This window comes from Musca domestica, unplaced genomic scaffold, assembly GCF_030504385.1.
Source record: "Musca domestica strain aabys unplaced genomic scaffold, Musca_domestica.polishedcontigs.V.1.1 4, whole genome shotgun sequence".
NCBI lineage: Eukaryota > Metazoa > Arthropoda > Insecta > Diptera > Muscidae > Musca > Musca domestica.
The window spans coordinates 12,490,249-12,515,817 of NW_026712328.1; the positions used below are offsets into that span (position 1 = coordinate 12,490,249).

Genomic DNA, 25,569 nt, shown 5'->3' on the forward strand with positions numbered 1-25,569 from the left:
CCATATTTTCATACTATTTTCGGCAAATGTTGGAATATGGGAAGAAACCATCCATGCAAAAACTGATCACGTTTTGTATAACCATCATATGATTTAAAGAACCGGACATTTGTTTAATCGTCTTTGAATTATACTATGATAAAAGATATGGAAATTATGGGGTCTCCAACGCGCAATTTCAATGACAAATAATTCATATTACTTTAAAAACATGTAAAAAAATTAAGTTCGGCCGGGCAGAATTATTACTATCATCCATCTGAGGGTAACGGAAACATTTTTATATAAAAGTATCTAAATTCAAGCGTGTTTCACTTTAAACTTCATATACTAGTAAGACTGTTTGGATAATGCAGTTAACTTATCAAAAAACCATAAAGTGAATGAGGTCGTTATATGGGGCCATACCAAAACGGGAACCTCTGTGGACAATTTTATACTTCAAGGATTGTCTCCTTCTAAAATACCAAATTTGAAACAATTATACGCGTAAATGTGTGGATTATCAACATACCCAATATAGGTAGGTATCGTTATATGTGTTAGGCAAATCCGAGGAGAAATGTGGCAAAAATCATCAAAATACCGAATTTCGAGAGATACCGTTATATGGGGACTGAATGAGAAGAGAAAACCAACCGAATGTTTTGGCTGTTGTTTCAATTCTGATTTTATTTAAAAAATATGTTTCTTAAGTGCCACTGAAACTAATCTAACTTAACCTAATCGCAGCCACACAATTATTCATATCTATTCTAATACTGAATGGAGAACATTGTGGGGCTGCGTGTCACTTCATTCAAGTGGTCTTGTGCATCTACTGAGAGCATTGATATCTGTGCGTGTGGGTCATAGCCTTTATTATCTCACACATTATCGTATGCGTCAGCGCACAAGATCACCGAATTGTTCACTGTGGTGTTTTATGGCGGCTGGGAAATAAGTAATTTTAGAATATTTATTATTTATTGCTAGATTTTCCCAGCGCCTCAACCGCACTCAAAAGTATGTACAAAGTATTTTGTACATTCTCCCGGGCGGCTTAAAATGTGTATGTTAATAGCGGACTGTATTTTCTATAAAGTTAACATATGGATAATATGGAATATTTAAATATAAAGAGTTGAAAAGAAAATTTATGCGTAACTATCTATATATGTTGAAATAATATCAGGTAACCGCTTCCAGGAAACGACTCCAACGTTTAATCCAGCCTCTCTTGCCGATACCACCACCTTTATCTGCCGGCTTCATTTTCCATGCTGCTGAATTAGTAGTCCATCGCTGCAGACCGTCATTACCCACGTAGCAAATCATTGCCATTGGCCTTATGGTTAGCTCAGGTTTGTCGTCTTCTGTTTTCACGGCCCTTGATGATTTACTATGGATTTCGCTAAGACCTTCAGGAACCGGAACCAGAGAATTTTGTTTGGCTTTTCCCACTTTTTCGATAAATTCATTTCCATACTCGTTGGAATACTCTTCAGGAACCGGAACCAGAGAATTTTGTTTGTCTTTTCCCATTTCTTCGATTAATTCTTTCCCATATTCGTTGGAACTGATGGGACCTTCTATGCGTAACTCCCTTATTCCTTTTTCCTTTACTTCAATATAATTATGTTTTTCGGGTTCTTCATTGGTCAGGGCGGAATTTTCTTCTTCTTTTTTCCGTTCCTCAAAATGAGGACTTGCCGGCGGGAAAAAATTCCCAGAATTACCTTCCAAGACTGGAATCTGTTTTCGTTCAACAGCATTATGTCCCTCTCTTGCACTTGCTAGTTGTGTGGACAGGTCATCTTTCCCAGCTTCGACGACTTGCCTTTCCTTTTGTTCCTTGTCCCCTTTTTGATTGTTGCTGGATTGCTGCAATAGGAACATCTGCTCAATTTCTTCCATAATCGACTTCATTTGCTCCTGCTGCTGCTGCAGCAGCACCTTCTGGATCGCCCGAAAATGTTGCAGTCAGGATGCCAGGATTTTCGAGCTCTATGCCTCCTGACGCTGTTGTTTTGTCCTCTTCTTGGAACTTTTGATTTTGGAACTCCCGGGAGAATGTACAAATATATATATATATATATATATATATATATATATATATATATATATATATATATATATATATATATATATATATATTTATTTATATATAATCTAACTTAACCTAATCGCAGCCACACAATTATTCATATCTATTCTAATACTGAATGGAGAACATTGTAGGGCTGCTTGTCACTTCATTCAAGTGGTCTTGTGCATCTACTGAGAGCATTGGTATCTGTGCGTGTGGGTCATAGCCTTTATTATCTCACACATTATCGTATGCGTCAGCGCACAAGATCACCGAATTGTTCACTGTGGTGTTTTATGGCGGCTGGGAAATATGTAATTTTAGAATATTTATTATTTATTGCTAGATTTTCCCAGCGCCTCAACCGCACTCAAAAGTATGTACAAAGTATTTTGTACAGGGACTATACTACAATGTTAACCGATAGATCATTTTCAATACCAATCATCCTATACACAATACAAATCTTTCAGCTAAATTTTGACGCTAAACGTCAAATAATGTGAGCTGTATCGTAATTTAAACAAACAGACATACAGACGGACAAATCGACTTAGAGTTTTATGCTGATTATGAATATATATGCCTATTTGATGGGGTCTATGACGAACATTTAGTGATGTTACAAATGGAATGAAAAGTTAATATACCCTCCTTTCCAAGGTGGATGATATAATAGCACTAAAGACTAAAATTACGGGCCGGCAACGCGGACCGGGCCAGCTATTTGTTTTTTTATAAAAAAGACCCAATGGGAAATTTAATTTTTTGAAATTTTAGAATTATAACATCTTGGTCTATATCTATGTTATATGAAGAGGTTATACTCGGATCTCCATATGCTGTTTCTCCCAATGCGGTAACCATACACCAATTAAAACAACATCGTCATAGTTGTAAAGGCACGCTCCCTTCTTGTTGCTTAATGATTTTGGAGTTGGAATGTAATGTGATTCACGGGTAAAGTAGGCTCTGAACGCATTTATGTCAAGTTTCAAAAGTTTCTCCAGGCCCCAATCAGACCCCCTATCTTGAATCTCTTCCAATTAGCTATAATCTCGACTCTTCTAAATCATCTCCCATGGTGTTGTTTTTAAAATATGGTTATATATGTTTTCAATCCTTAACTCCTTGAAAGTTTAATGTCCATCTTTATCATTGTTTGGTTTCAAATATAATCCCTGGAGTTCCATATTAAATTTTATGGTCGTTTTTACTTTTTTTGCCATTTAACTCATTTTTTAAGGTTTTAATTATTAATTCTTTTGATACACTAAGAAAATCGATCGGGTTCAAAATGTTTTTATTGTTTTTTATCTCATAGCTGAGTATGTTTTTGTTAAATGCACTTTTAATAATTTTTATGTCAGAATCCAGATTTTTTCTCACAGTGGATCGATATTCTTTGCTAGGTACCTTTGACCGTATATTATTCACAATTTTATTACAATGATCGCAAAACTTTTCCACCTTCGCAGCTGATTGATTTTTATGCTGTTGTTTTAGTTTTTCTTGTTGTTAATCACAATTTTGTTTCATTACATGCTCATCTCCATGATGGTTCTCTAAGTGCAATCCTAAATCCTTTACACTTTCACATAAAACATCACAAAACATACAATGCTTTTTCATATGTTTCACAAATTCACTTTTATCCTTGTAATAGAGGCTGCAAGATCAACAAATCTTTTGAGACATTTTAAAAACTTTTTTAAAAATATTAAGAAACGGTGCTTATTAATCTGTGACTTTTTGAGTACTAATCTTTCTTCCAATCCATTCAATATATTATTGACCACATTTTGTAAATGGAAATTTCGGAATTCTATGATTGATGAAGAATTTGTCATGAAACTCTGCAACAACGCTTCCCCCTGAATTCTCGTATCCTTTTCACAGAAATCCAATTGTTAATTAATGTAAACAATGGTGTTTCCTTCTTCAAATCTCTTCAGTCTTCAATGCCGAATTGATGCAGGGTTTGTCATGAAACTCTTTCAGTTTCAATTCTCTCAAATTGCAAAACATAATGTTCAATTTCACGAAAAATGAAGAAATGTGTTTTCAAACAAATTAGTAAGTACATTTGACTTCGGTAATCAGCATGTTGACTATACAAAATCATGCTGAGAGCCATCTGGACAAAATAATATAACAAACATGTTGACTATAAAAAAGCATGCTGAGAGCCATCTGGACAAAATAATAGAACAAACATCTTGTTCTTGTCTATGATACTGGCCACTTTGAGATGTGTCTCTGCTATATTCACTTCTCACATTGTGAATCTCTCTAGCCCAATTCGATATGATCATATTACAGTAGTGTGTCTGCGCTAAATTAAGAAACAGCGCCATCTAGTAGTTCATATTAAAACTTGCAATGTCAACATCCCCATTAGAATTTACCGTGGTGAAATCCCAACGTTCCCATAGGCTCACATTCTTTACCACATGGACTTCAGAGATGAGAACACAGGTGCAGGTCGATCGAAAATGACTAACCAAGACAGCGTGTTCAAGTCGTCCGCGCAAGCCACATCGATTAGAAGACCTTATTGACCTCTTATAAAGCGTGTTAGCGGGAGAATCATATTATACGACTTGTTGTTTCGTTTGTCTGTTTAATTCTAATTTTATTGAGAAAAATACATTAGTTAAGTATTTAGACACAACAGAAATCTTAGGGGGGTTTAGTTGTATGCATCTGCTTAAGACAACACTTGACATTTCTAATTCTATGCATAGGCCTAACACAACATATAATGGTCGTGATCTATATTTACTCCCCAGCTGAGCGCATGTTAATGTGAGAATTTTTTTATTATCAATGCGTCTCCTGTTTTAAGGCTCAGGGGTCTGCGAATACAAAGGCGACGCAATGGGAAAATATTCAGAACTGCCAGAATACCGCCATGGTGCTTCTCATGACTTCGGTGGAGCATTTACACTAGGAGTCGAAGATTATCCCATACGTCAGCATTGGCAGATGCTTTGGGTGTTACAGTGTGGGTTATACCAACATTTACAGGTGGACGGAAATACCCCTCCAGGCATGTCAAGAAGGACCTGAATCATCTATAGAGAGGTCCAATGAAATAAGGGAGCGTCTAGAAAGCTTTTTAGCCTTCCAAGTAAATAATTTAATACTATATACTGCGGAGCAGGATCATATATCAGCTTCTCTAATGTGTGTGAAAAAGTGGGTTTCCTTTCTGAATATCAGAAGGGTGGGGCAACTCGCTGAAACGACGAATGACGAACTCTCTAAATTCTGGCCAATGAATTTTCCCATGGTTTGGGAAAGCGCGATGCTTCGAATTTATGAAATCGGGCGATCTGCTTATGTAGATTATTACTGGCGAATGGTCTGATTCAAGAAACATTACAAAATTACTGTGTGTAATTCTGGTGAACTGTGACAATCTCCTCTAATTCGGGAAGGTTATCCTCATTCACAGTGCAAAATATGGAGCAAATAATCTGATCGGCTAACTTAGCTGTGTTTTTATCTCCGAAGTCCATGAATTACAGCAGTTTGGAGTGTGTATATGGAATAATGAAATAACAATTTTTAATTTAACAACTAGATGACGCTGTTTAATATAGCATAGGCACACTCCAAAACTACTGTAATATGATAATATCGAATGGGGCTAGAGAGATTCACCATGTGAGAAGTGAATATAGCAGAAACACATCTCAAAGTGGTTAGTATCGTAGACAAGAACAAGATGTTTATTCTATTATTTTGTCCAGATGGCTCTCAGCATACTTTTGTATAGTCAACATGTTTGTTATATTATTTCTAGATATATATTAACCACCAGATAATGTTGTAGCATAGACACAAAAAAAAAACAAAAATCCTGCTCTAACCAGTCAAAGTAAATTCTTCTGGTGTGAACAGGCATTTTGATACATTTATCAAGCTTTGGTTATTGGTCACTAGATGGTGTTATGTTGATATGTAATGGGGTCCAAGCGACGATCAAATGTTTGTTTGAACTGGTACATAAATTCATTTATTTACATCGATCGTTTTTTGATATTTTTGTCGTTGAAGAATTTGTTTACATTATGTAGCAATTGAAACTGAAAGCATTTTATGACAAACCCTGCATCAATTCGGGATTTGAAGAAGGAAACGCCATTGTTTACATTAACTAACAATTGGATTTCTGTGAAATGTGTATGAAAATTCGGGGGGAAGCGTTTTTGCAGAGTTTCATAACAAATTCTGCATCAATCATAGAATTCCGAAATTTCCATTTGTTTACAAAATGTAGTCAATAATGTATTGAATGGATTGGAAGAGAGATTAGTTTTGTGACGATTGTAATAAAATTGTGAATAATATACGATCACACGTACGTAGCAAAGAACATCGATCCACCGTGAGAAAAACATCTTGATTCTGACATAAAAATTATTAAAAGTGCATTTAACAAAAATATACTCAGCTATGAGATACAAACCAATAAAAACATTTTGTACCCGATCGATTTTCTTAGTGCATCAAAAGAATTAATAATTAAAACCTTAAAAAATGAGTTAAACGGCAAAACGGCCATAAAATTTAATATGGAACTTCAAGGATTATATTTGAAACCAAACAATGATAAAGATGGACCTTCAACTTCGAAAGAGTTCGAAATTATAGCTAAATCGGAAGAGTTCATCCAGCCGTGTCAAGAAGGACCTATATCATCTATACACAACAAGTATCAAATATTTTGCTCCATACTTCGCTAAATTTATAATAAAATTTTAATTTTGTACAAAATATGAGTCGTATCGGTCTACGTTTTGATATTTTATATATATAGGATATATTAAGTTTGTCATTCCGTATGTAACATCCCTAAATATTCGTCGTGGACCCCATAAAGTATTTATATTCATGATCAGCCTAAAATTCTACGTCGATATAACGATGTCGGTCTGACTGTCTGTTGAAATCACGATAGAGCCCACTTTATTTGACGTAGTGCTTCAAATTTTGGCAGAATAATTTCTATTGTGTCTATTATGATAGGTATTGAAAATGAAACGGTCAACTTTTTATTATAGCTGCTATAAAACAGTACTTCTCGATATGCGGTAATTTGATGATTTACGCCACATTTTTTCACGGATTTGTCTAAGAATTGGTATTTTATATCATAATGGGTTCTATATGCAGATTTTTTTAAAATGCATACTATAATTGTTCGAGAAGTACTAAATTTGGTATTAGGTGAAGGGTTTTAATCCTTAAATTTGATACTGAGGTCTCTATTGGTATCTGGGATTTAAATATGGAATTGGTTTTGGAAATGTGTGATTTAATTGTACGAAAAATACTATGTGCTACTAAATAGGGTATTGATTAAAGCTGAAATTCCGGAATTTGATATTGAGATCTCTGTTGATATCTGAGATTGAGATATGAATTTGGTAGTGGAATTATGTACTATAATTGTACGAAAAGTACAAGACTGTACTTAATTTGTTATTGTGTGAAGGAATAGAGCTGAAATTCTGAAATTTGATATGGATGTAAATATTTGGGTCTGTGGTTTAGATGTGGAGGTGAGTTTGGAAATGCGTACTATAAATATTCATAAAGTACTAAATTAAACTAAATCTAGTAATGGAGGAAGTTACAACGCTGAAATCCTGAACTTTAAAATAGATGTCACTCTTTGTGTTTGTGGTTGAAAGAGTTGGAGATATAGAGGTGGTTTTGGAAATGTGTGTTTTAATTATACGAAATGTACCAAATGTTACAAAATTTGGTATTGAGTGAATGTATAGAGCTGGAATGTCGAAATTTTATATTGTGGCTTCCTTGGTATCTGGTGTTGTGATTTTGGGTGAGTATTGGAGCTTGGTACTATAATTGTTCGAAAAGTACTAAATTGTACTAATGTTCGATTACTGTTGGGGTCTATGATGGAGAGGTGGGATTGTTTCGAATATGTGTACTAAATGTTACTAAATTTTTTACTGGAGGTGAAATTCAGAAATTTGCTATTGAGGTCACTTTTGGTTGTTTAGATTTACATATGGAGACGTTGAAATAGTTTGTGACAGAAAAATTGCATGTAGGTCCATTCTGCAATGGTTTTACTAATATCCTCCTCGATCAACTCTTTTGTGCCCATAGGGTAGGGTATATTATTTTGTCATCAATTTGAAACACCACGTTAGTTTTGGAACGCAGAGGGTAAAATTCGACGTCCATAAAAGTACAAACCGGTGTGCCAACCTGTCTCTTGAAATCATGAAAGATTATCCAAGAGGGCCGTTTAGATATGACCCTACTATAAATCCACCAGCTGACACTTGTCATTCTGCATGTTTCCGCCATCACTTCCGACCGCTCATTCACTCATATTCAGTTATGTGAATTCTTTTTTGGCAGTGATTGTATAATATTGGGTCCCTATTAGCCATAGCTCCCTATAACAGTTCCTACAAATATAAAGTATTTAAGCATAAAAAAACTGCAACCAAGTCAAACGCCATAGTTTTACGTCACACGCTGCCCGAATGTTGCTCTGCGGTATTTTGGCCCATTCCCGGCGAAGCGCTTGCTTGAGGTGATCGACACTTTGGTATTTTTTTGTGCCAACCTTACTTTCCAAAATACACCAGACACAATAGTCCAACGGATTTGTGTCCGGAGATTTTGGTGGCTATTGTGCACTGTAAATGAAGCGAGCAACTTAATTTTGTAACCATTCTTGAATGGCGCGTGCTGAGTCCAGTTGGAATGCCAAAGGTCTGCGGCCAAAATTTTTACGAGTTTCGATCGTAAAGAAGCGACTTTCTTTACTTTTCGAACCATTTCTGTTGATGTTGCTGGTTTTTTTACGACAGCACTTGTGGTTTTCCAGCCAAATAACAAGTAAACAAGCTGTAAGTTCGGCCGGGCCAAAATTTTAATGCCCTCCACCATTTGATACAAATTTGGCAATTTTCAGAAAAAAAAAATAAAATAAATCCCTTAGGTCAACTTCTTAGTATAGTCCCCATATAATGGTACCTCCCGATATTCGGTATTCTGACAATTTTAGCGACATTATTTACCGGAATTGTTTCAAATTTGGTATTTGAAGTTCGTAATAGACACTACAGCATAAAACAGAAAATGGGCCATGTAGGTCCACTTCTTCATATTGCCCCCATATAACGGTAACCCCCCGATATTCGGTATTCTGATGATTTTAGCGACATTATTTACCGGAATTGTTTCAGATTTCGTATTTAAAGTTCGTAATAGATACTACAGCATAGAACAGAAAATGGGCCATGTAGGTCCACCTCTTCGTATAGCCCCCATATAACGGTACCCCCCGATATTCGGTATTTTGATGATTTTAGCGACATTATTTACCGGAATTGTTTCAAATTTCGTATTTAAAGTTCGTAATAGATACTACAGCATATAACAGAAAATGGGCCATGTAGGTCCACCTCTTCGTATAGCCCCCATATAACTGATTCAATTACCAGCGAACAACATTTGATTTGTATATATAGAGGAGAGTTTGTTGTAATTTAAAGAATCAAAATAACGAATGAAATTTGTGCAAAAGTTTTTAATGACTACTTGTGGACACAAAGTTTTTAAAAAAGCTGTGAGTCTGCTTGTTGTGAAAATTATTAGTATTTCGGTGATAGTGTTCAATCATATATCATTTTGCGATGTCGTTGCTGTCTGTTGCCATCTGCACTCTTTATCTTCTTCCGCATATGCTTCGGTATTACTCGAAAAACTTCAGAATCAATTTGTACCGGCATAGAGTTTTGTCTCATTGCAATCCACTTCCTTTTATTGGTTTCAATTTTACTTTTATCGCTGTGAGCAGCTAAAAATATAAAACAAATATAAATTATTATTTTTTTACAAGAGAGTCCAAAAAATTTAAAATCACATATTACATCACTAATGGTTTCTATGGCCAATATGTACATATTTGGTCAGTTCCAGAACCTGCAAGTATATACTAGTTTTGCAATATTTTCCAATATCAATATAAAAGAAAAAATCGGTTATCATAGTAAAAAATACATTCCTGCAGTCCTGGAAAAGACCAATTATTTGTAATAAATTAAACTTATTCTGTTAAACCATTAAAGAGGCATGCTTCGTTCTATCATATATTTACCCCAATGATTCGTTCATTTTTATACCCTAAACCACAAGGTGGTCAGGATATTATGTCTTTGGGCATTTGTTTGTGACAGACAAAAGGCTGCGAGATAGACCCATAGTTCCTTTTGATGATCTGCATTCTGAGTCGATTTATGCATGCCCGTCCGTCTCTCCATGTATTTTTGTAAACAAACTACCCGATCCAGATGAAATTTTTCACAAATCATTTGTTTGAAATTGGAAATAATAGGTCAAAATTAATATATATCTCCCATATATATCTTCGTCCGATTTGCCTTTTATTGTGCACTAAACGTGTAATATCAGCCCAAACAGTATGGAATTTTGCGCATGCTACCAAATTAGGCCTGAAAATAAGTGTGCCAAATTTGATCGAAACCGGTTCAAATATATACCTAAATACCCATATGTATTGTTCATCCGATTTGTTATTTTTTTCCTCCGCAGTCATAATTTGCATTCTTTAACAATAATATTTGGGAAATATATCAAATACAGAAATGTCTTTGCTAAATGGGATGGAATTTGGCATTTACGACCAAATTGAGTCTAGAAATTAGCTATAGCTCCCATTTATATTATTCATCAGATTTGTTATATTTGTCCCCACAGCCGCAATTTGCACTCCGTAACAACGATATTAAGGGAAATATATGAAATACAGCTCGAAATACCTTGGCCAAATTTTATCGAGATCGGTCCAGATTTGGATATAGCACTCATAAATATCCTTATCCGATTTCAATTGTGCACCAAATGGATAATAAAATCCCAAATTGAAAATATACAAGTGAACCGGCAAATTCAGTACTTTGGACTTTAAATTATAATTATAATCATAGCTGGTATGATTTAATTCTCACAAATTCCCCATAAAAACTCTTATTTGTTATATGAAGATGTACTAAATATGCAGAGTAGTGTAGGGTATCATAAAGTCGGCTCCGCCCGATTTTCTTTCATTTAAAAAAAAATCGGTTGAAAAATATTGTCTATAAAATTATTAAAAAACGATTGCTGGATGATACCGATAAATAGGGTTGCACGAAAACGTGGACCTGTACAGTCACCACCGTGACCGTTATATGGGGGCTATACGATATCGTGGACCGATTTAGATGATTTCAGCAACATTATTAACCGGAACCGTTTCAAATTTCGTACTGGAAGATCCTAATGGGACAGAAAATTGTCTGTGCAGGTCCACGTCTTCGTATATCCCCCATATAACGGTACCTCTCAATATTCGGTATTTTGATGATTTTAGCGACATTATTGGCCGGAATTGTTTAAAATTTTATATTTGAAGTTCGATATGGGTACTACAGCCTATGACAAACATTTTTTATGAAGGTCCAAGTTTTGGATTTAAAATTTCGTACTGGAAGTTTTATTTAAAACCCCCAATATTCCTACATAACAGTTTGAATGCATACTAAACCGAAAGAGGTAGCAAAGCGCACCGGGTTCAGTTAATCAAATATGTAATAAGTGATAATACGTTCGTTGACCTTTTTATACCCTCCACCATACATAGTATGGAGGGTATTTTAAGTTCATCATTCCGTTTGCAACTCATCGAAATAATAATTTTAAACCCAATAAAGTATATATATTCTTGATCAGCGTAAAATTCTAAGACAATTTAGCCCTGTCTGTCCTTCCGTCTGTTGTAATCACGCTACAGTCGAAACGAATAAAGATAGGAAGCTAAAAATTTGCACAGATCTGTCTTTTGTCTGCAGGCAGGTCAAGTTCGAAGATGGACTATATCGGTCCACGATATTGTATAGCTCCCATATAACGGTACCCCTCGATATTCGGTATTTTGATGATTTTAGCCACATATTTCAATGGAATTGTCTGAAATTCTACACAAGGAGTTCCTTGTGAGCACTTTACCCCCTGAATGAGAATTGTCTATATAGGTCCATGATATCGTATAGCCCCAATATAACGGTACCCCCGATATTCGGTATTTTGGTGATTTTACCCACATTTTTCAACGGAATTGTCTAAAATTCCATACAACGAGTTCCTTGTGGGTATTTTAACCCCTGCAAGATAATTGTCTATATAGGTAAAGCCCCCATATAATAAAACCCCCGATATTCGGTATTTTGATGATGTTAGCCACATTTTTCAATGGAATTGTCTGATATTCGACACAAGTAGTTCCTTGAGGGTATTTTACTTCCTGCAGGATAATTGTCTATATAAGCCCCCATATAACGGTACCCCCGATATTCGGTATTTTGATGATTTTACCCACATTTTTCAATGGATTTGTCTGAAAATCCACACAAGGAGATTTGTCTGTATAAGTCCACAATATTGTATATCACCCCAATATATCGGCTCCTTACGATATTCGGTATTTTTAAGATTTTAACAGAATTTTTAATGGATTTCATTTTTTTGAAAATTTCCTAATCCGTTCCAAATGGTGGAGGGTATTCAAAGTTCGGCCTGGCCGAACTTACTGCTTTTTTACTTGTTAATATGACAGTCATCATAAGAGCAAGCCATTACCAGAAAGTCAATGTATGACTGAAAATATGATTTACAAATCAGCGTACGAAGATGTAAATCACAGGGTGTAAAATGTATTTAACAACATTTTTTCCAATGCCTAAAATCATGCTATAGATTTGGTATCACAGAAACGAAAACTCCTCAAATGCAAAGCAACAACACTTCGTAGAATACAGCACAAATAAAATCGCAGGCTACATTATAAACTTCACACTTTTAGAATTTAAATAATTATTTTTAATAACTATAAGATATACTATGGGCACGAAAGAATTTAACTTTTAATAATCGGTTTTGGATAACACTAAAAATCCTGATAAGCGAGCACAGGCAAACTTAAATACAACGATCTTGCACGATCTTTTCGCCCATATCATTTGTTGTAATATTTTTCATATTGCCTGCTATCTATGTTTATAAGCATATTAAAAATCCTGTTTGGGATATCATATTTCGTCAGAATTTATCATATTATATTTTTGTTATCGTTATATATATTTTATGTTCATTTTATTTTACATGCACAAAGTTACTCGATGTGTGCTTATTACCATCTCTCTGGGATGCTTAGAGGGAAAATGTAAGAGTGTTTTTGATATTATTCTGATTTTAATTTAAACCTTCATTTTTAATTTATAAAAAAATTAAACCTTCATTCTTATACCCTAAGCTTTATGGCTACAGAGGGTATATATCAAAACGTGCCTCATTGAAATAACGGTTTTAGAGCCTAGGTCTCTTTGCACCAAATCCGTTTCAGGATATTTGGAGTCGAGCTAGAGGTGTCCGTCCTTCTGTCTGTTTGGCTGGTGTACACGATTGCTCTCGAAGGTAGAATCCGACTTGACCCTAACTTTGTACATCGTAATATTATTGTCAAGCTTAGTTCGAGTTCAGATATGGGCAACATCGGTCCACTTCTTTTGATACCTCCCACATCACGGCTCAAAATTTTCAGTAGCCATGAAGCTAAAACTTATAATGAGTATTCGATTCCTGTCAAACTCGACAACAAAAGATCTATAGTAAAGATGGTAGCTCCCCCACAAAAGGTCATAATTGTTAAAAACCAAAACGATCAAAAAAAGGCAAAATGCGAAATAAGCATCTGAACGATTATAAGCTTCACACATTCCAGTATTTCCCCTAACACAAAATCTGTTGTGAAGATGGAATATATCGGTTCACTCCTTCTCATTCCTTTCCGACAAACTGTCTATATATGGAACAAGTCTATATATATGGAACAAGTTTCTCGGGTCAAAAAAACATTTTAAAAACGAAATCTGACAAAATCGATTTGGACCTGAGGGGGCTTCCAACATATTATAGTGTAGTAGGGTATTACATTGTCGGCCCGACGACTATAGCCTTTTATTACTGGTTTATTTATTTTATTTATTTATTTATTTATTTTTTTTTGGCACATCAAGGGTTTTTAATTAATTTTTTCTTTATATGAATTACCTTTAGTTATCTGCTGACCGTCAAACTTTTCCATCTTTCTATCCAGCTCAGAGATCCCTTTTCCACTATCATTTCCCTCATTGCTGTTCCCTTCATCTGGTGTGGAATTGTTGCGCAAAGCCACGCCTCTCTGCAGCATTGATCGTTTTTTCGATAGTGAATTATCCACAATTGTAGGTGTGTCATTCAACATATTTCCCTGTTCTTTGTTACCATACGTTTGTTTCTTACGATGTATGTTTCTAAAGAATTCCTGAATTCTTCGGGCAGCTGCTTCCCGTAGTAGAAACTCAAGTGATTCACTTATAGCTGCGTTACCAAAAGAAGCCTTTGCGCTTTCATCACATTGGCTAGATTTTAGGTCATGTGTTCGACCCAAACGTTTTCGTGTGAGGTAGCCCCTGGCACCCGCTTGAAGTTTGGTTACAGCCGAAACTATTGTTGATTCGGTTTCGGTTGAGGTATCCCCATTGTCGACTAAAGCCGTTGAAACATTCATATAATCTAGGGTGTGCACTTTATTTCCAACAACAGGATCTGTATAATTTTTATCAAAACAATCCGAGTCAGCCTCAGAAAGGGAATAGGCCATAATTTTGCTACGAATATTCTTCGATGTATCATCATCCAAGTACAAACTGTCAGTGGACGTTAGAGGCATTGGTGCATTTGACATTTGCATTGGCTCATCTGTAGTGTTTTGTAGGTTTCGTTTCATGTCAGAATGCTCATGAGAGCTTTTCTCGTCCTTCACGCCGCCTTCGCAAATTATTACGTCACTTTGTGCCGAACTTTCACGAGACTCTTCAGTCTGTAGTTTGGTTACCACTATGCAGTCTTCGTCTGTGTCCAAGTTGCTCTCAAATTCAGACACTGCTCTCATTGCCGAATCCTCGAAAGAATATTTAACGAAACCATATTTATTTAAATTTGTTGGTGTTGAATTTCGACGCTGTTTCATTTTCTCAACCGACATTTCAGTTTCATCTAATTTGTTCAACTTACAGCACAAGCTGTCGTCTGCTTCGTTTCCGCTATCTGTCGGACTAGAGTCAGCATTTGCACCGTCATTCCGCGAAGTGATGGGTTTCGTAAAACTTGCGATTTCTTCCGTAAATCGTGTCATCAGACTTTTATACGAATTCAAACTATTACTAAACGATATCTCGGACTTAAGAAATTCTGCATTGATTTCGTTAGTATTTGTAAGCTGTGAGTCTTTGAGCGTGTTTTTGTTGACAAGATGTTGAATCACCTTTTCGGAATAAATTCTTTCCGATTCAATAAAATCCTGAATGAAAGTTTTAATATTCCCCATGCTCTCTGTAAAAAAAAGTTAAAAAATTAAGACCCTGGTTATTTCATAATGTAATGTATATATATATATATATATATATATATATATATATACTAGATGAACCCGGTGCGCTTCGCTACCCCTTTTGATTTTATATGCATTGAAAATTTTATTTACGAATATATGTTGGATAAAGAAAAACAAATTTAAAAATTAAAAAAAAAATATTGCACTAATTTAATGCGTTAATAAACAAAATCATTACAAAAGCAGTAACATGACATGCATACACGAAGGGTTTGTCCTTTGGATTTATTTATTTCATAGCAAATACCAAGCGTGCAGGAAACTGCAATTTTTTTAAGTAGAGTGGTTTTTTTATCGCAATTAGAGAATTCGAGATAGCAACATACTTCGCCGTAATAAGCGTATTTCAAAAAAAATGTTGTGTTGTTTTTTAGTGTTAGCCTAAGGCGTTGTGGGTCAGTGGTTCTTATTAAAATCAATCTGATCCGATTTTAATATAATTTTAAAAAAAATTACTTTTACACAAAACTCCGTCAAACCTTTCATAATTCATTGACAATATGTAAAATCGGCCGAGAATATATATATGGGAGCTATATCCAAATCTTAACTAATTTATCACATTTATTATTATAACCAAATTCCACCACACATTCTGAATTTCTTTGGAATCGGTCATATATATTGTGTTTGCTGCATAATATGTATGAAATCGGCCGAATTATATATGTTAGCTATATCCAAACCTCAACTGATTTCAATATAATTTGGCAATTTTTGCTGGTGCCAGATTTTGTCTCTCTCGCTTTGGGTGCATCAAATATGTGAAATCGGCTGAGTATATATTTGGGAGCTATAATCACATCTGAGCGTATTTGAATATAATTTGTCAAATTTATTTTTGTACCAAATTTAGCCACACATGCCGAATTTCGTTGGAATCGGAAATACGTATCGTGTTTTGTGCATCAAATATGTGAAATCGGCGGATAATATATATGGGAGCTATATCCAAATCTGAACCGATTTCAATATAATTTGACTAATTTATTTTCTAATCAAAATCCCGTTACATATTCCAAATTTCTTTGGAATCGAACATACATATCGTGTATGGTGCATAAAATACATGAAATCGGTCGAAAATATATATGAGAGCTATATCCAAATCTGAACCGATTTTAATATAATTTGACAAATGTATATTTGTTTTAATTTCCGCTACACATTCCAAATTTCATTGAAATTAGAGATACATAGCGTGTTTGGTGCATCAAATACATGAAATCGGTCGAAAATATATACGGGAGCTATATCCAAATCTGAACCGATTACAATTTAATTTGACAAATTCATTTTGGCTCCCAATTCCGTTACTTATTTTAAATTTCATTACAATTGGAAATACATAGCGTGTTTGGTGCATCAAATGCTTGAAATCGGCCGAAAATATATATGGGAGCTATATTCAAATCTGAACCGAAATCAATATAATTTGACAAATTTATTTTCGGATCAAATCCCGTCACACATTCCAAATTTCATTGGAATCGAACATTCATATTGTGTTTGAGGCATCAAATGAACGAAATCGGTCGAAAATATATATGGGAGCTATATCCAAATCTTAACCGATTACAATATAATTTGGCAAACTTATTTTTGTTCAAATTCCGTTACGTATTCCAAATTTGGAGACTGTATCTTCAACCAATCAATAGATATGTGCATATAAAATCTAAATTTTTGGGAGGTACCTCCGATTCTGATGCTATATCTCCAGTTCCAAGAGGAAATTCAAAAATGTATATTGATTGGTTGAAGATACAGTCTCCAAGTTTGGAATACGTAACGGAATTTGGAACGAAAAATAAGTTTGAAAAATTATATTGTAATCGGTTCAGATTTGGATATAGCTCTCATATATATTTTCGACCGATTTCGTTCATTTGATGCCTCAAACACAATATGAATGTTTGATTCCAATGAAATTTGGAATGTGTGACGGGATTTGATCCGAAAACAAATTTGTCAAATTATATTGAAATCGGTTCAGATTTGGATATAGCTCCCATATATATTTTCGGCCGATTTCAAGCATTTGATGCACCAAACACGGTATGTATCCCCAATTTCAATGAAATTTGAAACGTGTGATAGATTTTATCTAAAAAATTGATTTCCCAAATTATATTGAAATCGGTTCAGATTTGGATGTAGCTCCCACATACTTTTTCGGCCGATTTCATGTATTTGGTGGATCAAACACGATATGTATTTCCAATTGTAATGAAATTTAAAATAAGTAACGGAATTGGGAGCCAAAATTAAAAAGTAGGCGTAGTCGGTTGATATCTTCATTATTATAAGGATTTTAGATAAATCTAAATAGATAAATCGAAATAGGTGTAAAAGTAGTTTATTTAAAACCCTAACTCGGGGTATGATGAACGTTTGTACAAAAAACAATGTAAATCGGTGTAATCGGTTCAGCCGTTCTCAACTGATTCCATTACCACAAACAACTATATATATATATATATATATATATATATATATATATATATATATATATATATATATATATATATATATATATATGTGTATATATATATATATATATATATATATATATATGTATATATATATATATATATATATATATATATATATATATATATATATTATATGAGCTGGCCCGTAGTTTTTATCTATTTGTCAAAGCATCATTATTCACAGATATGATTGATACGTACTCGATTAAAAGTGTTTTAAAATTCCTGTACCCATATTTAAGCCGTGGGCTTCAATATTTAAACCGTGGGCTTCAAATGTGTGGATGTGCTATTCAAATCTGTTAAAAAGTATATATCAATCTTATCCCAATGTAAGGGATCAAATTAATTTTTAGTATGGTAAAAATCGTAGCAAAATTTTCCAGTCAAATGTGCAGTAATTTGGAATTTACTGTATTTTGTACACCTCATACACACCCTAAACATGTCTGTCTGTTTGTCCGCCAAAAGGTGGACTTGAGGGGGTACTATTACATGGAGAAAATTCTAAAATTTGTAGATATGTTGAAATTTTTGTGTAAGATTTTCACAAATACACATTCTTAGCAAAAACCTTTGAAGTATGGTAAAATCAGGAGGTACCTTCATATGGGCACTGCTCCGAAATATCGACCTACATTGAAAACTTTCTTCTACCCCTTATAATCCAAGATAACAAATAGAGTCCAAATCAAAAATATAGCAGAACAACATAGCATGTCAAAATGATTTAAATAAGTAAAACTAGTTTTATCCACCTCATATTTGAGGGCAGAATGATTTCAGAATAGTCAAATATAATTACTATTTTACACTCATTACCGTAAAATGGGAATTAATTTTAAGTCCATATTTTTCATCATAGTATAATTCAATGACGATTCAACAAATATTCTGTCCCGTGCTTTTTTCTTATATTTGTAATTTGTTCATGTTTCCACAATTTATTTCATATAAATGTACATCCCAAATCTACGTTTCCAACCAATGTTACAAGTTCAATAGAATTCAAAATTTTCTTTTCTGACCACACATTAGATGTGAAAGTGGACTTGGGGATACCTCAATGTGGGCACTTTACTTAAATAAATTCCTATGTGGCAATTATATGATTGTTCCCTACGCCAGGGTAGATTAAATACAATATTTTAGCCAAATCAATTGATGAATGTGGTGAAGACCAATATGTACCCTACTCTGAAAATTTCAAATTATATGCGAAGAGTTACTCTACTTCCTTAGAAACCAAGATGACAAATAAGAGCCAAAAAAATGAAAAAAGTGGCCAAGACCCCAAAAATAGCTTAAATCATACGATGGTTATATAAATATGAAATGGGGTTGTAACCTTATCCGTGAGTTATGATCGATACCATGACCTGCAAAAGCGATTTAAGGTATCTTCAATGTTTGGGAAGAATTTCTGGAAGGATAGAAATCCGTTTCTTACTAAAAGTCCCATTCGCTCTACTATTTTGCACCCTTTATGTTTGGTATTTTACTGATTGTACTCCCAAAGAATTTTGCATTTTGAGCTCTCATTGGACGGATTATTGTCACATGAAAGAAGTAGGTCCACGCTTTGAAATGAGCCTCATTAGGCTTTGTCGGTAATTTTTGTTTGTTCAAATGTGTTCGCATCTTCCAGCTGAACCACGATGTAGGCCCTGGAGTTGAAAGGTAGATGTCAGTTAACATCGTATTTCGCACTTATTTCATTTTTTTTTTTTTTTTTTGGTGAAAAATTGTATATAGTGAAAAATTATTCTTTATTTTGTTCACAAAAAATACACTGAATTCAATATGATAATACAAATTGAAAAAAATAGACAAAAGAAGAATAACAAATTGAAAAAATCTTCAACTTGTTCGCTGAGTTTTTATAGCAAATGTTTAAAGATCCTTACAAAGTTTGTCAATAGAGTGTACTTTTATTTTAAAATTCGATTCCATTGAAAAATTTTTTCGATTTTGTCCCGATTTGAGAATTTTTGCTATGAGATTTCTTTTTCATGATTTTTTAGCGATTTTGAAAAAGTAATTATCTTTTAATTATTTCGATATCATCTATTCCGGTAATACACTTCCATGTAACCCGCCATCAATTTCAGTTCTCAAGAAATCAAGTCATTTAAATAAATTGGTATTAATATTCGAATTCAAAAATAAAATATAAAAAACACTACAAATGTACATTAGAAAAAAGTAAGTCAAAATGGAAAAAATCATGCAAAATAAAACATTACTATTGTACATTTCAAAAGTCAAAATGAAAATGTTGATATATCACATTTTTAAGTGATTTTTTTTTCCTTTTCGGACAGGAGACAATTCCGAATTTTTATGAATCGTAAAAATCAGTCAAGCGGTTCTTAAGTTATGAGCGTAGTAACTAACACAACTTTCTTGTATATATATAATTTTATATATTTCAGTGTTATTCAAGTAAATCAAATATAGATTTTTTATTGTTTATTAAGGTTCGTTGTCCCGTTAGAAAAGGTTCAGGGCTCAGAAATAAGGTCTATATTTATTGAAACACGAGAACTTTTGATGATTTGGGTATGATTTAGTCTAAAACTTTTTTGTATCTTTGTTTTTAGACTTCACAGACTCCTCCAGTAATTCTCCAATCGATACCATGACATATTTTATAATGTCGGGTGAATGTATTAAAATTTTATGTACTGTGGGTGGAAGATAGTAGCATGGATATATATTTGTTAACCTATTTGAAATCGGTTCAGATTTGAATATAGCTCCCATATATGTTTTCGGCCGATTTCATGTATTTGATGCATTAACAAGCACATTTTAATTAAATTTGGAATGGAATTTGTCTAAAAAATTTGTTTGTCAAATTATATTGAAATCGGTACAGATTTGGATATGGCTCCTATATATATTTTCGACCGATTTCGTTTAATTGATGCCCCAAACACGATATATATGTTCGATTACAATGAAATTTGAAATGTGTGACGGGATTTGATCAGAAAATAAACTTGTCAAATTATATTGAAATCGGTTCAGATTTGGATATAGCTCCCATATATATTTCCGACCGATTTCACATATTTGATACTCCAAACACGATATGTATGTTCGATTCCAATGTAATTTGAAATGTGTGACGGGATTTGATCAGAAAATAAACTTGTCAAATTATATTGAAATCGGTTCAGATTTGGATATAGCTCCCATATATATTTCCGACCGATTTCACATATTTGATACTCCAAACACGATATGTATGTTCGATACCAATGAAATTTGAAATGTGTGACGGGATTTGATCAGAAAAAAAAATTGTCAAATTATAGTGAAATCGGTTTAGATTTGGATATAGTTCCCATATATATTTGTCGGCCGATCTCATGTATGTTATGTACCAAACACGATATGTATGTCCGATACCAATGAAATTCAGATGTGTGGCGGAATTTGGTTACGACAATAAATTTGTCAAATCTGTAAATATTTGGATATAGCTCCCATATATATTTATACATATTTGATGCACCAAATAAAATATGGAAGGATTGACGGAATTTGGTGTAAAAGTAATTTTGTCAAATTATATTGAAATCGTTTCAGATTGGAATATGATTTTATTTAGAAGCATTGACCCACAACACCCTTGCAATGGTATTAGGCTAACAGATGTTCCTGGCATGTTCACGCATTAGAAGACCGAGCTATTTGTTTGTTTACACATTAAAGTATTACAATAATTACATTTCTTAAATTTTTGATTTGTTTTATTTATTTAAACTTTATTTAAACTTTCGAAGAAATTTGCAAATTAAAGAAAAAAAAAAAACAAAAACATTTGAAAAATAACGATAAAATCAATAAAATCCCAAATGTAGGAGTTACTGCAAATGTATTTTTAGTCATAGGCCATAACGATATTCAAATACGAAATTCGATACAATGCCGGTGAATTATTTATTATGAAAAATAAAATTATGATTATACATAATATCTGGAGGTACAGTTATATGGGTGCTGTACGGAGACCTGGACCTACATTTGCAATTTCCTGTCATAGGATTTAGTACTAATAAGAAACTACAAATAGGAAATTTGAAACAACTCCGGTGGATGATGTCGCTAAAATAATCAAAATACCGAATATAGAGAGAAATCGTTATATGGGGCTATACGAAGACGAGAGCCTGCATATGCAATTTTTTGTCATAGACTGTAATACCTATTACGATCTTACACTACGAAAACGAAACGGATAATGTCGCTAAAATCATCAAAATACCGAATACCTGTTTAAACAATTTACTGTCATAGGATGTTGCACCCATTAGGAACTTCAAATTGCAAATTGTAAACATTTCCAGTAAAAAATGTGACACAAATCATCAAAATACCGAATTTTTGGAGTTATGGAGAACATAGTTTAAGTTTCCAAAGTATCATATCGAGTTTGGAACTTTTATATGATCACTATTCCAACCTGCTTAGACATTTTTCTGCTACAATGATTATACCCTACAACACTATGTGTTGGGGGTATTATAAGTTTGATTGGGCCAAAAATTATGTAACACCACGAAATATTGGTTTCCCATATAGGAAAGTATATATGGATCTTCCTAGCTCGCCGAGCTGAGTCGATCTAGCTATGTATGTCCGTCCGTCCGTCTGTCCGTCTGTCCATGTTAATCCTTACGAAATTTTGCATGAAGGTGGGGTTTGGGTCAGAATAGAACCCTATTGCCTTTGGAGATGATCGCAAAATGTTTAGGGGTTGAAATGGACCAAATACTGAAAAAATGTCGGATTTTGCAGTAACTATACAGGTTGCAATTATAGACCAATCGACGCGGAATTTCGCATATAGCGAGAGTTTAGGGCAGGGAAGAAGCCTATCAATTTGGGTGGTCATCGGATAATATTTAGCGGGTAAATAGACCATATCTTTTGTGTTGAAAAAATTCAAAATTTTTTATTAAACCGCGAATACTTGAAATCCCGGCGAAATCACAAAGCCATGACAAGGTTATTTCTGACCTTTACATTTATGTTAACATCCAACAAATCGGATATATAGCAAAATATGTGCGATATATATGTCTATCAAAGAAGATATGCTTGAAAGATCTCTTATATGTCGAGAACGGCTGAACTGATTTCGACAGTTCTCATTAATTCAGAATGGCCTCTTGGCAGGAAAGAAAAAACGTCTAAAAAAATCGCATAAAAATATGTCTCTAAAGATGAAAATATTTTATTATTATTATTATTTATTAATAGATTGGTAAACTACAATTATTTGCTATACAATTAACATAAAATATGTGATAAATTACAATCTATATTTGGCGTAGCAAGAATGCTGTGTGCCAATATATTTAAAATATGTACATTTGTAAGTTTAGAACCATTAAAAATTAAATTCGTGTATTAATAAATTTCTGTACCTAATACAGTTTTCAAGATATGAGTATGGCGATGATAAATTTGTGCCATTTAATATACTTATTACTTCGTCTACATTCATTGAAATTTTATTAAAATATTTCTTTCTGTAACCATTAAATACTGGGTAAAAACCAATAAAGTGGAAGGTATTTTCAGGCTGGTTTGTATTACATAGAGAACAGATACCATCGGTATTGGCTTTAAATGCCTTTGAGTTTAAGTCAAGCAAACCGCCTCTTGCTTTTATGATTAGGCTGGTTGCACGTGATGAAAATTTTGCAGTAAGATTTGGGATTACAATATAATCTAGCCGAGGATACAAATCATGGAACTGAGGGTTTCGTGCTGCTACTTCAAAATCAATTTTTTCTTTGGAGTGTAGATACATAATTACATCTTTCCAATTGAAGCATAGTGGAATGCTAATGTTGGGATGTATATAATTTATGTCTTGGCATAGGGTTGTCCATTCGTTAGCCCATGAAATTTTCAGTTCTATAATGTATTCAGCCAAGATTCGAGGAAGTCGATTTGACTGTAATTGCAGGACTTTTTTAATATAACAGAAATGTGCTTTGAGTGTAGAAGAGAATATGGAATTTAGACCAGTTTCCAGATACAACATGTAGTTCGGTGTGTTTTTAGGCAAGCATAACATTTTCTTTATAAAAAATCTAAACAATTTTTCCACATCATCATGCTTCTTGTATCCCCATACCTGAGAGGCGTAACACAATATTGATTTAGAGCAGGATTCAAATATTTTTAACTTATTAGATTTGGAAATTTTTGGACTTTTGATATATTTTAACCACGTTGAATTTATAGCAATTTTTGAAGCTGATAGTTTATTTGCTAAGTGCTTCTTAAATGAGAGATTATACGTAATATCTACCCCAAGATATCTATAAGAATTTACAAGTTCGATGTTTTGGTTATTGAAGTGAAAATGCAAATCAGATGGTATTCTGGTACCAGTTCTAAAAATCATTATTTTGGACTTCAAGAGGTTAACTTTTAGGCTCCATTTCTGACAGTAGTCTTGCAGTACATCAATCATTTTCTGTAAACCTGTAGGAGAATCTGATAACAGAACAATGTCATCTGCATATAGAAGAATTTTAACATTTGTGTTGGCGACATCAACACCGCCAGGAAGTAATTCTGGCACATTCAGATATAGGGAAAAGAGAACAGGGCTCAATATACAACCTTGTCTAACTCCTGACTCCACCTTAAAATAATCTGAGCACGTATTACCGTCACATACCTTACTTCGTGTTTGGTTATATAAAAGTTGTATTATTGTTACAATCTTTCTTGATATGCCTATCGTAGAAAGTTTGTAAAATAAGCTGTTTCTGGGAATTAGGTCAAATGCCAAAGAAAAATCGACAAAGAATGTGTATGTATGTCTATGTTTTAGTTGATTTATGTTGATTATACTCACAAGATTGAATATGTTATCAATTGTCGAATATTATTTTCTAAATCCGGCTTGAAATTCATTCAAAATCTTGTGCGTTGACAACCAGAAATTTATTCTGTTTAAAAGAATAGACGTAAAGATTTTGCATATTGAATCAGTAAGTGATAGTCCTCTGTAATTACCAGGGACATTTATGTCACCTTTCTTATGTAGTGGCAACATTACAGACTCTTTGAATGAAGAGGGTATTTCTTCCTTTAGAAATATATGATTGAAAACATGAAGTATTTTGTGCAGGAAAAGAGAGGGTGCGTATTTAAAAAACTCATACGGAATGCCGTCTTGACCGGGCGATTTATCAGCTTTTAACTTGCGGACAACGTTATATAATTCACAATACTCAAAAGGATAGTCCAATATTGGGTCCACAAAGTACGGTAAACACCAGCTCATATCTACAGAGTCATAACTATTTTGCAAAAGAGAACAAAAATGTATCTTAAAATCATCCGCATTGAGAATTCCAGTAACTACTTTACCACGAGACTTCAAGGTATTTGACAGAGTCCACCATTCCTTGCAG

The 25,569-nt window shown here is 33.8% G+C and overlaps 1 protein-coding gene across 2 annotated transcripts in view; it reads right to left on the bottom strand.

Moving 5' to 3' along the window:
* Positions 1-9,636: 9,636 nt before the first annotated feature.
* The window catches only part of LOC101893109 (uncharacterized), a 73,760-nt gene continuing 57,827 nt past the window's right edge, over positions 9,637-25,569 (bottom strand). The window contains exons 6-9 of one of the 2 annotated variants that reach the window (XR_009342934.1): positions 14,237-15,559; positions 10,485-10,581; positions 10,227-10,367; positions 9,786-9,926 (exon numbers count right to left, since the gene is read on the bottom strand). Coding sequence is in view for 1 of the 2 variants with exons in the window: in XM_059126664.1 (XP_058982647.1) it covers positions 9,742-9,926; positions 14,237-15,559 (1,508 nt within the window). In the remaining variant the exon portion in view is untranslated. Of the gene's footprint in view, positions 9,927-10,226; positions 10,368-10,484; positions 10,582-14,236; positions 15,560-25,569 lie in introns of both variants that reach the window. The other variant, XM_059126664.1, reaches the window with a different exon arrangement.